The sequence below is a fragment of the Chiloscyllium plagiosum genome, unplaced genomic scaffold, assembly GCF_037043375.1.
Source record: "Chiloscyllium plagiosum isolate Xiang-an unplaced genomic scaffold, Cpla_swu_hap1 HiC_scaffold_8, whole genome shotgun sequence".
NCBI classification, from domain to species: domain Eukaryota; kingdom Metazoa; phylum Chordata; class Chondrichthyes; order Orectolobiformes; family Hemiscylliidae; genus Chiloscyllium; species Chiloscyllium plagiosum.
The window spans coordinates 37,656,406-37,674,540 of record NW_028270146.1 but is presented as its reverse complement, the minus strand read 5'-3'; the positions used below and the strand labels follow the sequence as shown (position 1 = coordinate 37,674,540).

The window sequence follows — 18,135 nt, the reverse complement described above, 5'->3', positions numbered from 1 at the left end:
ATGAGGAGATTGCTGATTGGTCATTTATAAAAAAAAATTGATAAGATGTTAACTATGAAAGTAATGTTTTCTAAAGACATTAAACCAGCCCTTAAGCATGCTTAACAGAGACAGAATGTATTGTTACAAAACCAAATGAAAACTATGTCTAGAATCTTAGCAGTTTAAGTACTATGTTTATTGAACGGGATTAGGCACTAATAGATCTTTGCCTTCCTTGGACTTAACTCATCAGCAATAAATCAGAAGCAAAAAAAAACAGAAGTTGCTGGAAAACCTCAGTAGGTCTGGCAGCATCTGTGCAGAGAAATCAAAGTTAACGTTTCGAGTCTGTGACCCTTCCTCAGAAGCAATAAATCAATTGCGAAGCAATGTGTCGTATAACACGGTAAAAAAAATCATATGACACACATATTAGCCTTCTACCGTCAACTGACTGACCAAAAACGAAGATTATTCTGAGCACTAATATAACAGATTGCGGTTACACAAACATCAAGTATGTAATGAACATCTCAAAAATAGATTGGGGATTTTACTAAAAGTATTGTTTCTCTTCTAAGTCTTTTCTGTTCGGTGTGATAATTGAAACTTTTTTTATGTTTTACCCAAAATAAGGGTGACAGGGAATGCAAGACAGAAAGAAAGGAGCTGAGTTACAGGATCAATATCAGCAGTAACAGGAATTATGATCCATCAATTCGGTGTGGTGTCCATGCCGATTATGGGCATAAAGAATATGAACAACACAGTATGGACATTACAACTGTGCTCACAAGAAAAAAAAAGTATTGCGTACAATTTAAAAATGCCACGTTTGATTTTGGGCTTTACTGTGTTTTTTTCATGGTTTGATTACTATTTAAGATGCACAATACTCAAATAAAATGACCCCAGAGAAAGCGCCACGTAATGGCAGCGAATACTGTACACAACCAACTTGGTATTTTGCATTAAATACAGGTTGGTGCATATGCTAATAAAACCTAATAAAATTATGATGAATGCGACATTTAATACTTAAACGTGTGCATAAGATAACAGCAATCATGTAAAATTAGAGGCCAAAGCAATAGCGTGCGTTTTAAAGCGCGTTCAAATAACCAGAGAATGAATAACAGCTCTGTAGTTATTTGGTGGTCAGTTAATAACCCGAAGTATTTTCACAGACCGTCAGTACTATTGTACAAACTTCTTTCTATTGATAGAATCAGAAGGTATTTTGCTGTTGAATTCCCCAGTGAAGCCCGTTTTTATTAGTCATACGCCTATGGGTAGATTGCAAGGCTTGCATCTGCTCGAGAATAGTGGCGATCTCCCATCCACAAAGAAGAGGGAGCAAATTAAAAGGGGGAGGTAGTTGATGCGTTTGCTACTACATTCGTGGCTGAATGGAGACTATGCTGAAATCGCTGAAATCAATTTTGGTCTTATAGAATCTTAGATTCTAAGCAATATTTGTGCTTTACAGTATGACAGTCACCGTTAGCCGGAACAAGATTGGAAAAGTGTGTTGTATAGTGAGCAATACATAAATAGATGCCGTTTGGATGACCAATACATATGGGAAGAGTAACTATGCAGGCGGAGAACTGCAGATATTTTGACATAGAGCTGTTAATCCTTTTTTATGTCAGACCTAACCAGAAAGTTTATGGAATAGAAGTTACCGATGGTCGAGAGTGGAGACACAAAATTTTTTGCAAACGTTCGTCATATATCGGTTAATAAATTACGGATCACCTACGTTTTGCATGCTTTTACATTAGCTGTTGGTTCAGTTGTGTCAAGCGATAAATTCAGTTTTGGTTACGACCAGTAATAATGCTGTCACAAAAAAAGTTTGATTTTTAAATTAATTAATTTATATTAATATGATTAACTTCAAGTTGAAATCGAGTTAAAAAAACAATTTTTAAGCAATGTGCTTTTTAATACATTCATATTTAAAGAAACATAGTCTAGAGCTTGTAGAAACAGGTAGGTAAAGGGTTCTGAGGAAATGTCGAGGAGAAAGTGAGGTCTGCAGATGCTGGAGATCAAAGTTGAAACTTTATTGCTGGAACAGCACAGCAGGTCAGGCAGCATCCAGGGAACAGGAGATTCGACGTTTCGGGCAGCAATAAAGTTTCAACTCTGAGGAAATGTCATCGACCTGAAATTCTAATGAATACTATGAAGCCAATCTAATATTAATTACAGACCGAGTGGGTCAGTTAGCTCAGTTGGCTGGACAGCTGGTGAGTTGTGCCAATAGGGGGTTCAATTCTCGGACCGGCTGATGTTACCGTTAAGGATTCTCTTTCTGAGCAACTCGTTTGGTGTGGTACCCTACCAATCGACTTTCTCTAATGACATAGCAAACTATACGTGCTTTACCTTTATAGATTCGGTAAAAAGTGTGCGTGTTTCTAATCAATAATTCTTACTGTAAGCAACCAAAGAGTTTAATGTCTGTGTCAAGAGCTGAGTTCGGTTTTAAAACACCTGGCTTTTAAAAGCTGGGATCGGTAAAAGTGACTAGAAATATGTTACATTTTCGTAAAACCCAAACACAAATGCAAGTGTTTTGGGGATGTAAACCTATCGTCTTTAGGTCTGCCCTATATGTGATTTAAGAATGCGGTGCTGGAAAAGCACAGCAGGTCAGGCAGTATCCGAGGAGCAGGAGTACTGACATTTCAAGCATAAACCCTTCCTGATGAAGGGCTTCTGCCCGAAATGTCGACTTTCCTGCTCCTCGGATGCTGCCTGACCTGCTGTGCTTTTCCAGCACCACACTCTCGACTCTGATCTCCAGCATCTGCAGTCCTCACTTTCTCCAATATGTGATGCAAACTCAATACCAAAGTAGTTCACTAGCCAGTTACTGCCATCTAAAAATACCTAGTAAGGCATTCAATTATGCCATCACCTTCTCAGGCCTACTCGGAACAGATGGACGATAAATTATGCCATATTAGATATACAGTACCAATGAGGCCACATCCTAGAATGAGTGCAAAAAAAGAACCACTACTGTATATGTGTGATGCCGTTAGACAGAAATGCTACGGCCATTCCTCGAAAAGGCCTCCGCATTTTCCGTTGTAATAAATACCTTACAGGACAGCAAGTAAAATTCTATTTGAGATACACAGATATGTTTACAAAACATGTATTCTTTATCAGCAAGGATGTATCAACTTTATTTAGGCAACCTTGAAATCTATCAAAAATAAATATATTTAAACCAGTGACGCGCAAACTATCACAATTAGTGCACGTTTCCACATACTGTAAATCCGTAGAGCATTCATCGGTGTTATATTTATTAATTAAAATATTACCATCAGGTGCTTATCCAGATTAAAGAAGATCTCATTTTGGTGCTATGTTGTTCTTCTTGTTCCAAGTTTTGTTGCGTTGCCCCGTCATCCCAATACAATCAGCTACGTATAACCAATTTGAACATCCTTTCAACTACCTCATTGAAATGATATCCCCTTTTACAGATTAAATTTCATAAATGTACGGCGTACATAGTTGATGAAACTATGTTGATGAAACTGTTAGGTTGTGTCTTCCAATTCGGTTGAGAAGACACATAACACATAGCAGCCACACCTTGTATTTGTATAGCACGGAGTAAACGGAGTGAAATGTATTTCACATGCATGTTAGCAGACGCAATAAATAATATTTTTGCGTCATATCATGAATTCGTACTGCCCATAAATAAACAATTTATTCAATAGTTTGTTCTCTGATTAATCCATATATTGCATGATACCAAATAGCCTGCATTTTTTATATTTTGTCTATGGTGCGTAGATGAATAAATGGTTCTATGGTTTTCGGTAGCTAGATCTGTACGAGGTATTTGTTGTTGTTTCTTTAATAAAATTGTGGTGCCATATTAATACTGTTACGTGCCGAGCATGTATGTATGCATCTTTAAATAAGCCTCACTTTTTTCCAACTATTCGTACAGAAACATTGTTGTGCAATGGAGGTGACCAAACTGCGCCAGTAAATTCAGTTCAGCAATTTGGATTGCTTTTTGTTGCTGCGTCGAAGTATTTAGGTTGGGATTTATGTTATTGCCACTGTTACATTGCTACAAGCTTTCTGGCGTAAACTGGCCCGCAATGCCACGTATAATAGCAGATTGTATTGATGCTTTCTGACAAGTTGGTGCAGAGAGCATTTTGTTTGCTTGGGTGATGCAGCATTGATTGTAAACATGTGGAAATAATGTAGACAATAAAAAGGCGTAGAATGCCGACTTTTTGCGCGTCGCAATCCAATATTATTAACAAATAAAAACACGAAAAAGTACGCAATATAAATCAATGCAGAAAGTCACAAATTTATGCCTAGCAATTCTACAAAAAAATCCCGTAAATGCGCTGCTTAAATATCGCATTTGACACCTTTCTTAGTGGAAATGAAATATTTGATTTCACTTGCGTTATTGAAGAACATCTCAGTAATCGACGCTGTTCGTACGAACCAGTATCGTTTCTGTACTTTAAAACATTTTCACATGTTTCAAGAAACTGTGCTTACGTTGAACAACATAATCCTACCGAAATACTTTGGAGTCAAACTATTCTGCAAACAAAATAGAGGGAAATAAATATTTAGTACTATATCCACGTTTCAAGTAGGAAGATATTCGCTTCCCACGTGATAATGAAACGTGGAAGACGCAATTGATAGTCGTTAGGGCCAGGTCAGTACCTCTAAAAGCCGCCATCCTGAACCCGAAATTGTCATAATACAACAGTGTATTTTCTTACGCTAAGCAGGTTGTGTTCTTTGTTCTAAGTGGCTTTACTTTTGAAATAACTGATTGCTTGATACCATCCTTGCTACAGCCAGCTGCTATCAGACCTCGCGCTTGGCTTTCAACCATCACCGACTCGCAGTGGATTGTACCATAGTTTAATGTGCTGAACACATTTCCACAACCTCGGAAATCACTCAAAATGGCTTGAAAGGGTATCTTCAGTTCAACTGTATAGAACTGTGATAAAATATAAGTACGAACCGTAAAAAGATGTCATTTCTAACCGCGCTGAACTTTCTTTTACATCCAAAAGGGACATATTCCATACCAAATATTGGGACTTATGTTTTGATATTCATATTTGTAAATATTCATATAGAATTTTGTTCATAGGGATTTATAGCTCCATAATGTATGCTGTTTAATTCAAAAGTCGGTATATGCAGATAGTCAGTACTTAAAGACAAGGGTATTATTATAGATACTCTAATAATGGTACAGTTTAAATATATTCAGTCACTTAGAATAGATTTGATAGTCCAACGGTCCGAAATTGACATGTCGATGATATTTGTCAAGTAAATGCATCACTTTGCGTTTAACCGTTTAACTTTAAGCAGATACTACGTTTTATTTCTGAAATGCGGTCTGTGTTGTCATCATGATAATAAGTTATGATACAAAAGGTTATTTTATTTTGTTGGCCTTTAACTTCATGGAAAAGAGCCAGTGTAAATTAGTCCATAATGCTTTGGGGGGACTTCAGCTCATGCTTTGTAATTCCGCGTAACAAATTGACATAAAGTATATGTGGTACAGAATAGCCGCAAAGCGATTGGAGATCTGATTACAGCAACCCAGCATTTTACTCGTTTGGATATTGTTACACATTGCACATTATTAGAAGTAGAATTAAATACAAATATACATGTTGAACCAAAGACTTGAAAGAACCGAGTTTTGTCACATAAGTGAATATTGATCGAAATACTATTTACGTCTCACGTTAATCGATGTTTGAATCGTATCTCCGAAAGCAACAACATCATGATCGACAAAGGGCTGATAAAATATCCATTTTCCCTGTGAACTTAATTATTTACCCACACCCGTCATTAAAAAAAAACTTCGTTCTTTTAGATCGACCGAATATAGAAATGAAGATATGTTAGATTTTTCCAACAATAGTGAGGTTTCTTTGGAGGTGATAAAATTCTTACCCTTCCTTCTGGTTGATTGGCAAATTTGACAGTGATTGACAGGCAGCCATGGCAACCAGATACCGAATCTGCCAAGTCCAATAGAAAATCAGATGTGGGCTGAATGTTTTCCCCCTTTTTAACAGCATCTCACCATCGAAACCGCAAAGGATACAACCCTGGCACTTGGAGCACCAATTTCATACTTGGCATCTGGAAACCTAACTAGAACACATCGTCTGCCGTACTTTGCTCGTTGGAGTTCGTTGTCTTGGTTTTGCATTGATCCAGCATTGTCTTTAAAAAATAGAGAATCAATGTTCCAGCTTCCAATTCTGAATTTTAGCCCTCAGCAGGTGGCGGGGGTATGTGAGACGTTGGAGGAGAGCGGAGACATTGAACGGCTTGGTCGATTCCTCTGGTCACTGCCAGTGGCCCCAGCAGCGTGTGAGGCACTCAACAAAAACGAGTCCGTCCTCAGAGCTAGGGCTATCGTGGCATTCCACACGGGTAACTTCCGAGAGCTTTATCATATCCTGGAGAATCACAAGTTCACCAAGGAGTCACACGGCAAATTGCAAGCCCTTTGGCTAGAAGCACACTACCAGGAAGCAGAGAAGCTAAGGGGCCGCCCGTTGGGTCCAGTGGACAAGTACAGAGTTCGAAAGAAGTTTCCCCTGCCCAGGACCATCTGGGACGGGGAACAAAAGACTCATTGCTTCAAGGAGAGAACAAGGCATTTGTTGAGAGAGTGGTATCTGCAGGACCCCTATCCAAATCCCAGCAAAAAACGAGAGTTAGCCCAAGCCACTGGACTTACACCTACACAAGTGGGTAACTGGTTTAAGAACCGAAGACAAAGGGACAGAGCAGCGGCAGCTAAAAACAGGTTTGCACTGAATGCGCAGTCCCTTCAAGGGCCTGTAAATAGCTGTTGGATAAATAATATTTGGGCAGACTATTTAGTCACCTTCAGTTGGAATAAATTAATTGGGGACCACTTACGACTAAAAATTGAAAATCCAAATAATTTTACGATGCAAATTTAGCAAAACATGACAATATGCTGCAGTTAGGTAATTTAAAATTCGTGTTTATGGTATTAAAATAACTCGTCGAATCAAATAGGTACACAAAACAACTGAATTGATTGATTACTCTTATCTGTGTCTGCCTAAAACTGCTTGTATTTCACAGTAAAGTCTGGACTCGTGTAAATCACATCAGACTGAAGGAAATACTTCAATCATTAGTCCTTGCAACTCGATTAAGCCAACCCTTCCAGATTGGCTCTTAGAAGCTCAATATATAGGGTGGATAAACGCTTAGATTTTCTTCGAGGTCTGTTAGGTCCAAAATCAATGTTTCTAAATTTTAACGCAAATCTGTCTCTTCTTATCTTGACTTCAGTTATTTGCGACAATAATGCCTCAATTATGTTAGACCGAAAGAACACTGAATTGATTCGCCATATTTGGAAGCACAAGCAGTTGTAAAAAATAGTCATAAAATAGTTTGCTTTGTTGTTGACAAGGGTGCTCATCGCCCAGAGCAAATACCTTGAAGGTGATTTTCGGGTCTTTGATTAGCTGCCGATGTTGACGCGTGTTTCTGTGTCGATGCACATTTCACCTGGATTGTAATTCCTCGCTGTGTTTTCCTCACGAGAGCAGGCTGCAGCAGCAGATTCTGTCACAGGCGTCCGTGCGTTCGTTGAGCGAGGAAGACGCTGCTGTGGAACCACTGGTTGGCGCTTCAAGTCCCGCTGCCAGCTTGTGCAGCGTGTCGGAGAGGAGCAAAGCGGCCACCTCGGCTATCTCCATCACGTCGAGCGACAGTGACTGCGACATCTGAGGAGAGAACCCAGAGCCTGAGGGCGCCTCCAAATTCCAGCACAATGAGTCCAGTGAACCGCAGCGGAGGACCCCAGTCGCCAGGTCCTTGCATCATCCTCTTAGGAATGGTTTATTCTGCTTTCACGGCAGAAGACTTGACGACCACGGTCGTTAAAATTAAAAAAAAACTCGTGATGACCTTTATTTAAAGGATACATATAGAAAAGAAATTACCGAAGTGATGCCTCGATAACCATTTCTGCCAAGCTGCAAGATTTTGAGCACCTACCCTGTAACTTCGTGGGTATTTCATGTTGAAAGAAGGTGTTATATTTTTACTTTACTTTAAAGTTTATATATATATACATATATGTTTGTTTGTCTATTTAAAATAATTGTTTTGTTAGCTTTTTGCATTATTTGTATGTTCATTTGTGCACAGACTATTTGTAGAGTATTGTTCATTGGTAGTGGTACACAGTTTGAAAGATAAATAAAATATTTAACAATTCAATTTTCTTTTCTGAATCTTCAGTTCATCTGTGTTTCCCTGGATAGTTTCATTGTGATTGCAAAGACTGTGGGGATGTTTGAAGTAAACATTTCAGTTGGTCAAGGAGAAAATCAGATTTAACCTGAATCAGCTAAACTTGGAACGGATCTGTTAATCCGATACTGTTAAAACCAAGCTTCGTGCCACAGGCTCGCTAAATCTCATCGAGCTAAAATGGCTTCATGTTATACAATTTGACGTTGATCTTTAAATCACTTGAGCTATGTTTCTTTATGCTTGCGCCGTCTGATTTCATTTGCCTTTTTGGTTGTCTTCCGACTTAATGTGATTTCTTTTCTGCTGTAGAACACTTAAGAATGTGAACTATACAATATGTCCTGACCATATGCAGTTATGCTTATTCCATGATATTAAGATGATAGCCAAACTGCTGTTGTCGTGCATGCTGTTGTCAGCTATGCATTACATTCTACATTATTTTTACGGCTATTATCCTTGTAGTTTATATTTACCATATAAAGTGAAAGACAAGTTGGAAATACTCGCCGCAGTGTTCTTTGACAATGTAACATTTGCTGGCGTTTTCAAGCAGGCAGCATCATGTATTGCTGGATTTTGCGATGCAAATGTAAAGGAATTTTCGCAGAACAATAACCTTTACGATCTCAAACCTAAGCACAGTAAGTGTCCGGGACAACACCTTTATGCAGAATGGAACGAAGCCTTATTTTAATTCTACAAACAAACTTTGTTTTGTAGCCTTTTTGAAGTGCAATAGCAAGTTAACACTGGATTTAAACTGCTTTCATAATTCAGACGACAAAGTTCTAAAACAGTTCTCAAGTGTTGACTCTATTCAGCCAACGCTGAGAAATATCCAGGAATACCTCTTTGCATGTGTTGCATTGTAATTCATTTGAAACACTTCTTAGTGCGGAAAAAAACAAATTTAATGTTACAGTGCGTGGCGAAACTATTATTAATGAATCACTTTAGCGTTGCTTTGTGTGTGTAGCCTATTTCAATACGTAAAATGTCACGTAAGTGCGGTTTAAACACAATGTAACAATGCTATTTGGGAATTCTCTAAATGTAAAGGAATCTTCAATTATTAGTAGACGCATCTTGCTTCGTGCACACTAACAGGAATATTTTAATTCAACAAGTAATATAAACAAAAGTACACATCACGGTTTTGACTAATAAAAATTGGCAATATTTACTAGATTAATTAGTATTAAGCACAATAATATCTATTGGGTCCAACTAATTCCACAATTGGCGATTTTACTAAATGCTATACATCCTACGATATCTAGTTTGAAATTTGCCATCACCTCATAGGCATAATTAAAATAAGTCAGAAATTTGTTAACCAATGTGTAGAAATCATTTATGTTTATCTCCGAAGAAACTTGCCATTTTGATTCCTTGTTGTGTTCATACTGGTAAATTGCCTAGAAATGATCATAAATTGTGCAAAAACCACGCATTACGAACACCAAACACGACTTCAAATCCAATGCCCTGCCTAAATGCCCCGATTTCTTTGAGTGTGTTGTAAATGTTAACACATAGCTATCAGCAATCGATCTATTTATCTGCATAAAATATAAGAATGCCGATGCAACATTTTGGGCTAAATTCTTGGTGGATTATTTTCATATCGAAGTGCAGGGCAGTTGGCAAGCTCAAGAATAATTTTTAAACTGCAGTTTTATTAGTTCGCCGAATCAAATAACTCAGGGCAGTAAAGAGTTATTGCTCCAATAGTCGTGTTGCGCCAACTGTATTTCTCCAGGCAAAGATCTAACCATATGGATAATCACACACTTTTACACATAACTATTTTATATTTTAATAATCGGAAGGATTTAGATTTTGTAGGTTTTGGGATCTCAAATGTTTGCTTGTGTCGTAATTCGTCAACGTATATATTAACGGTTTCATTAGCTTGCTGAGTCTCATGATTTATTTTCACGACTATTGATTTCGTTTTTGCAGCTTCATGCATAAATGGCGTTTCAAAGCAGTCGAAAGGGTACTTTAGAAAATAACTTGTGGTCAGTAGTTGCATTGACTGTGATTGCGGATGTCTATTTTAATTGATTTTTTTCACACTTAATATTATACAAATCATCAGTATAATTGCTGCTCGCCTGTAGTTACTTCGCGAACTACATTTCGGCTCAAACCGTGCAGAGTACGACTTCACCCGGAAGAGATCTCTATTTGTAGAACAGTCAATATTGAGTATCCGTGTTACCCATTCAGTTTTGCAATAAATCGCCATGAAATTGACACCTTTTTTCCGAAAAACTCATAGATCACGTTTTCCCCAAATAGGTCAATGTTTCTTTTTTAAATCAATGTTCATTTTGAATTAATATTTGGATATTTATGACATCATTGAGAGCCAATGACTGTGGAGTATTTTGGACTGGGTGTTATGAAATTAACTAGCATTTGATCTACTGGGTCGTGCCACTGATAGGGCGTTACAACCTTCATGAGTTTAGCAGAAATTCGAGGAGGAACTTTCACCCTCCTTTAGTATGACGGAAACAAAACGATGAAAAATGTATCGACTCAATAGGAAAATGCAAAACATTTAATTAATAATAACAAACAGAAACATGCAATTTATAGTCATGGAGCAGTTAATATGTTTACACTGCGGCACTGAATGAGGTTAGTTCAATATGCAGGGAATACATGTAACAATATTAAAACAGACATTGAATAATGGTATAAATTGTCTGCAAGATAATAAAACTGTTTTAAAATAGAAGTCAATTTTTTTTCAGTTACTCATCAGGCGTTATATATTTATATTTTAAAATCCCTGTTAAATAGTTGTGTGGCAAAATGGTATTCATTAAAACAAGTGTTTGTATAATCATTGTTATGTATTTCATTGCAGCTGAGAAGTCTGTTCCACATTTTCTTGAGCGACTACATTTTCAGCGAATTTGTCAGAAGGTCACAAAAAGCAAGTGAAGTAAACATTATAACCGTAGACGCAGAAATGGGTATTAAACTGCCCGAGCCTTCAACTGTCGAGCCATATGTAAATAAGAAGTAACGGCCAAACAAGTAACAAGCGACATGGGAGTGGGATTCTGGAGATAGTATTAATTACAAAAAATGTAAATTCATCGCTTTATTCGCAGTTTTCAAGGCATACGCCAATAACGTGGAAGAGCAATATTACTTAAAAGCGCAATATTGCTTTCCCACTCTGTTCTCATCTTAAAGAGAAAGAAAACATTGTATTCTAAGGTGGTTAGGGGAGGAGATGTGCAACAGCTTATTATCTTTTGTGTTCGAGGCTCGGGAAATATTTGAAAAAATATTTCCGTTTCTATTCAAGCGCGAGGTGGACCTCAACAAGAATGAATGAAAAAATCTTCTAAGTAGTCAATAACATTGTCAAACTTCTCTGAGTAATAAACGCTAATGATGGGATCTTGAGTCCCTGAAGGACAAAGGGCGCTTTAAGCATTCTGTGATGTGTATTGGCTAACAAGGAGTTTACAAAAGATTTACCAGGCAACATTTTGAATCCGCAAGAGGTAAGCAAAGCAAATGACTGGGGTTCAGACAGCATTGAACTATATACAACAAGAGAAAGGCAAGCGCGCGACTGAATGGGTGAGTGCATTTCTTGAAATGAAAATATTTTTGAGCTTAGTTTGTTATTTCAAAGCAACAGCATTCAGCTCCAATTTAAATGCTATGAATTTGCTCCTTTTTTTCGCCAACTTTGGATGATGTTACATGTTCGTTTTGATTCAGCCTGGGAACTGCTTGGCTGGTTTTGAGTTAATGAAATTGACCTGAATTGACAGGCATTTTGTTTTGTTTTAGAAGTTACAAAAATTGGGTTTACGATGGACACAATTTAGTAACATCCTAATTGAAGTGAATTATATTAAAATGCTACTTTTCTTCTAATCTGTCTGACAGCCACAACCGGATGTGTAAATTGCATTCACTAGCGATTTGTCAAAATCATTGTGGGTAAATGTTAAACACAATTTTAGTGCCTAGGTCTTCATTTTATCGGTAGTGATTCTGAATAAACTTACCCTCTTCTTGTTGCCTTTCAATGATACTACAGTGAAGTTCTTGCCTTTTTAATTGCAACCATTACTAAGTATTGAAGTATTCGAGTTCAAACAACGAATTTAAAACTAAATGCAGTTTATCCTTTGCAGTTAATATAGCCCTATAATTACGATATATAGTATAGTATTTTAGATTCAAAATTTTAGATTTGTTTGGGAAAATATTTAACTTTTTGACTGAAAGAATGTAATTAAAATGAGTTGTGATTATCATACAGTTGAAAATTAAAGGATAAAACTGAAACTTATAGAAGTACTTATAAATTTATGTAAGTAACTCAATGATATGAATGATTAATGATATGAATAATTCAATAAATTAATTCAATGATAGCTGAAATAAGCTCTAATTGTAAGAATACCTGAAGAATATAGGAAATGTTTGTGAGACATTACAAAGAACTGAAGGGTTTCCTGGTACGTAACTCGATTGTGGCTTCAACCAATGTTTTGAATGTGTCTTATATGTTTTATCGCTAAGATTTTAAGTGCTACATTATTTCAAATGATTATCATTGCTTGAGGGAAGATGTTTATTTAGGATTTAAATGTATTATGCAATTTATACAAACTGGCTGTATATCCCTGCAGAGATCTGGGTCTTATCTATAACAAATTATTTTTTTACATTCATGATAAGGAGATCACAGCTCAATTCTCTACGAGGATATCTTGTTGATATTGTATTCATCCACTCCAATATCTGTGCATGTTTTTGTGGTTGGTGATAAGAATTGAACTTTCAAGTTTGGCAGAAACCATGTGCAAATCAAATTGTTTTGTGAAACATTCTAACATTGTATTCGCCTATGTAGCCACCTCATCTTATCACTCAGTGGTTGAAATGGTCATTCTCAATTCCAAATTTTCTAATTGTATTAATGGTTTACTTCTGTTGCACATTTTTCACCCTAGTTGCTTTTTAAAAAGAATCTGTTAACATTACATTGAATTGCCACTTCTCTAGTCCAGCCACCTAAGCATTCTTCAAATGTTTGATGGCATTCTTTGCCTTCCGTTGTTTCAGTAGAATCAGACTTGACAGGAATAGTTAGGTTTTGCATTATTAGCACTTAGGCAGGTTAGAATAAAGATCGATGCATTAATCCTTTCTCACCACTAATCTGATTCTACTTCTAAATCAAACCATTTCCTAAGATCCGCAATACTATTCTATTTAGTGAGAACTGTTTATGGGCAATATATTAACTAGTTCCAATTTTAAAAAATGTACACATTAATTTTTGCTACTTACTTTGTTTGTAGCATTCTTAAAAGCGTCCTGAAAATTTGGCAAGTATTGTATGGTTTCCCCCAATCCTGCAGCTTACTCATCGAAATAGTTACAAATTGTAAGAATGATTGAGCATGTAGTTGATAGAAACAAATTTGTTTATAAAGCATTAATGGCTTTTCTTGTGAGTAGTCTCAGTAGGTGAAATGTTTAAGGGTTCCTGGTAATAAATGAATGTGCTGTAATCAGTGGACCTTCTATAGATTTTGAAAAATTTATTCATACCGATTGCTCGTGTGTGACAGAGCATACCGCGGTTTTAATTTTATTCTTGCTATAATTGCAAAGCATGTCACTGCTTTCAGATCAACTCGCTTGAAATGGATTTTAATCCTTGCTAATGGCGACTGTAGAGCCAAATTATAAATTTGCGATAGATTGCTGTGATCATCAGTATTTTGAAAATATACAGAATTCTTTTTTTAAATCAGATTGATAAATGATATTTGCTTTCCTAATCTCACTTATGCTTAAGCGATAGTTTTCACTTAAATGTAAAATTTTGCTTACGGATTAGTCATTTTAATCCGTAACTATTACTTACGATAGTGTTAGGGTCCTCTTTAAAAGTTCTTGTATTCTCTCTGGGTGCAGTCGCAGGTCTGCTTTTAATAGACTGCAAAATTGTTTCTTATAATGTTGTTTGTTTTCCCTTCAGATCCCAGAAAGAAACGTGAGCAACATTGATTTTAGACGGCTCCATGGAGTACGTTGCTACGAGTTAACCGTCGAAAATAACAATGATAAGGGTGTTCTGTCCCAAATACCGAACAGAAAAAATATTAACTATTTAATGATTAAGCTCTCAATATAATTCTCGAGTTTCTTTCAGTTAAGATTGAATGACTTAGATTATGCCCCCACCACACAAGGGAAGTATGAAGGATTGCAATTAATGTATTAATAATTAAATGATGCAACTTCAGATGAAATATAGACTGACAGAAAGTTCGGGTGGCCGTGCTCCAAGCCGATGTTTTAACATAAAACATAACAAAAATGTTTTCAAAAGATGCATTTAACGTATTATATAGGTTCTGTGGTATTTAAATATGCAAATCAGAGTAGAGCTGAAAATTAATTATGCATTATTTTCACAATAATCTTGTTAGGAGTAAACAAACATCTTCTTTCAGTACAAGACCTAACGCTTTCAGACCTCTACAATATTTGATATAATTTAATCACAATTTGCACATCTATACCGTTAAATCGGTGACATAGTTTTATTTTTCCACACTTGCATTTTCGTTATCAGGCTCCTGGTTATTTTTCGCAATGATTTGATCGTTTTCTTGTTCGTTCGCTGAGAAAGGCACACGAGTAAGATATACTTATTAGTATTCATTGCATGCTTCCCGTTTTGCGTTACTTGGACTTGCCGGGGAGTTTAATTATAAGCTAGTGAAATAATTATCTATAAATACTATACAAAAAGTTTCCAATGTCTAATCAAAGATTTAATTTTGAACGAAACCCCACGTTTTCTTAATATATTTACTACGGTAGACATTATAACAATATTGTACTTATTATCAGGCACCTCCACAGCATAATTTTGTTACTCTGATGTTAGAAAGTTAGGGGATACTGGATATTTTAGCATCTGCTTTTTTTCCTAAACTTCCGATCATATAATCCCTATGTCATAAAATTATTCAACTGTTAATAGGTTTAACATATCACTTAGTTTTTATTACACTGCCATTGTAGTTCCAATGATACAAGGACATCTCGAACTATATGCTGTACATCTCTATTTCTCTATGACTATATGGAATAAAATTTATCTCCATTCAGAAATCAAACCCCTTACCCAAAATTGGTTTTATTACGGAACTTCCTATTATGAATGTGATTGTCACCTAGATCATGGCCCATACATCCTTTTCTCTTACCTTCCAATCAATGCACATATGATGGCCACAATTAGGAATTATTGATACACATAAACTATAATTTTCCATCTAGATTTGAATTTTTAAGGCTTTTACATTGACCTGTAATATTTAAAACGTGCTTATATTAAGTAGATGGTGAACAGGTCTTATAGACAGTTACCTAATTGGTCACAAGTAAATGCCAACTTCACAGATCTCCCCGGTACTGTGAGATTAGTCTATTTGCTGTTGAACATCACTTTAGCCCTTGGGAATAAATGGACTAAAGTAACAATGCAAGTAAAATATAAAATATAAACTGTATGTTCCATGCAATTCTTATATTGCAGATATGTTGCAAAAACGGTAAGTGGTATGAACTATAAGTTGCATGAGATTATCTGCCGTAAAAAGTGGTTCTTTTCGGGTAAAAGTTTCAACATGGATCTGTCCTATGAAAGTATGTACTATAATATTTAGCTGTTATGTCTTTCATGGTCTATTGTATGCCTGTGTGGAAATAGGATGACCATCTTACAGAAAATTCAAAATGGCCCCAGCACTTCTTTCATATAACATGGGTTAAACCTTGAAAATGTGTTACTGATATATTAAGTTGCCCTTCATTCACGGTTCTAATATTTTAATTGCTAACTCCAGATGTTTAAAAAAAAACATACCATCCCATCATTTGAACTGTTTAGCCATTAGTGCATAAGAAGATGGAGCGTGGTGGAAAATCATTTGACCCATCAACTCTCCATCTGGAGTTCAGCACCAGTTAAGGCAGCACTGTACAACTGCAAACTTCAAAACACTTCAATACTCGACTGCTGACATTTACTCAATGTTTAAATCATAGACAACCCCTCAATCAATATGTTTTTACCTGGCCAAGGTGTATGTTAGTGAACCGGGACCAAATACAAAACTCTTAAGAGTATGTAAGTGAAAGAAATGTTAGACAAAAATACAAATATCTATCTAGTTTTACATCCACCAGTCTGGTAGCTACACCTAATACAGTGATAATTGACTTATTAATTAAACATAACAATAAGTCACTACTGATGAGTTGGTGGATAATTTTGGGAACCATAGGTTTAAAGTTATCTAATTTCCTGTCAATCGTGTTACACTCAGTATACAATAGAATAGAATCCCTACAATGTGGAAACAGGCCATTTGGTCCAACAAGTCCACACCGATCCTCCAAAGAGTATCCCACCCAGACCCATTCCCCTACTACTTTACATTTCCCCTGACTAATGCGTCTAGCCGAGATATCTCTGACCACAATGGGCAATTTTGCATGGTCAATCGACCTAACCTGCGCATCTTTGGACTGTGGGAGGAAACCGAAGCACCTGGAGGAAGCCCACGCAGACACGAGGAAAATGTGCAGACTTCTTACAGACAGTCGCCCGAGGCTGGAATCGAATCCGGGTCCCTGGTGCTGTGAGGCAGCAGTGATAGCCATTGATCCACTGTACTGCCCTGCCCAAACTCAAATTAATTATATACCACATCTAAAATGCAATGTTCTGAAATAAATATATCTACTTTTCATTTGAATAATTCTATTTCATCTTACAGGTTGCTCTCTCTTGATGTTTCTCAACCTTGAAGAGTGATAACGTCTGGAGAATATTTTATAAAAGTTATATCATAAACTGCGAAACAAGATTTATTTAATTATAAGTGGATAAATGAACACAATTAATGACATATTTCTGCTCTATAATGGTTACAAGCTTAATTCTCATTCCTGAGAAGATAGAAAATAACAGTCATATCGGCTGTACTGTTTTACAATGTAAAACTATCAGACGCAAAATAGCTGTCCATAAAAAATGGCGATTTCTTGCCCGGTGTTGATCATCTACAAAATCTAATTTATCTCTATTCTTTTTGCACACCCCATGGCTTCCGTTAAAGTGTTCAATTGGACAACAGCAGGCTGAGAAATATTTTTTTCAAAATTTGACAGGTAGAAGGAAAAATGTAAACATGCAATTTTCCTGTAACTCAAAAATGTATTTGGACAAAACTTCCAAAAGGTTTTGACTTTCCAAAAAAAATCCAATTCCAAAGAAGAGTCATATTGGACTTGAAATGTAAACTTAGTTCCTCTTTCCGCCAGACCTGCTGAGCTTGTCCAGTACATTTCTGTTTTTATTCCAAAAGGCTTGATTTCACCTCAGGCTAACATGCCTTATTAGTCATCACATCATTCAAAATACGGTTAAAATTTGGTATTTAGGACCATGGTTTCCTAAGAGAGGCCATTGACTATTTGCAAGGAATTTTTGGATTTTTAAATTAAATTTGTTAGGAGCGGCAGTTTAGATATGGTGCATTATCGGTGATTAGACAGAAAACTGTATAACTGATGACAATTGAGACTGGTTCACTAATACTAGAAATTGAACAAATATTTGGCACAGAATGAACTGGTCTCATTAAAGTTGTAAAGGCAGCAATCTGCTGTCCTGTCAAAGTGTTAGGG

At 36.4% G+C, this 18,135-nt stretch overlaps 1 protein-coding gene across 3 annotated transcripts; it reads left to right on the top strand.

The window, feature by feature from the left end:
* The first annotated feature begins 6,151 nt into the window (after positions 1-6,151).
* On the top strand, positions 6,152-17,680 carry LOC122553469 (homeobox protein SIX6). 3 transcript variants are annotated; one of them, XR_006312725.2, is made up of 4 exons: positions 6,152-6,862; positions 7,647-8,132; positions 11,246-11,471; positions 14,405-17,680. XR_006312725.2 is itself a non-coding variant. In XM_043697258.2 (2 exons), exons 1-2 carry the CDS (start codon positions 6,291-6,293, stop codon positions 7,825-7,827), a joined length of 753 nt encoding a protein of 250 aa, XP_043553193.1. In that variant the 5' UTR covers positions 6,152-6,290; the 3' UTR covers positions 7,828-8,316. The 3 variants fall into 3 exon arrangements, 1 of the variants encoding a protein (XP_043553193.1); XR_006312724.2 differs by lacking the exon at positions 14,405-17,680 and having other exon boundaries at positions 11,246-11,969; XM_043697258.2 differs by lacking the exons at positions 11,246-11,471; positions 14,405-17,680 and having other exon boundaries at positions 7,647-8,316.
* The last annotated feature ends 455 nt before the right edge of the window (positions 17,681-18,135 follow it).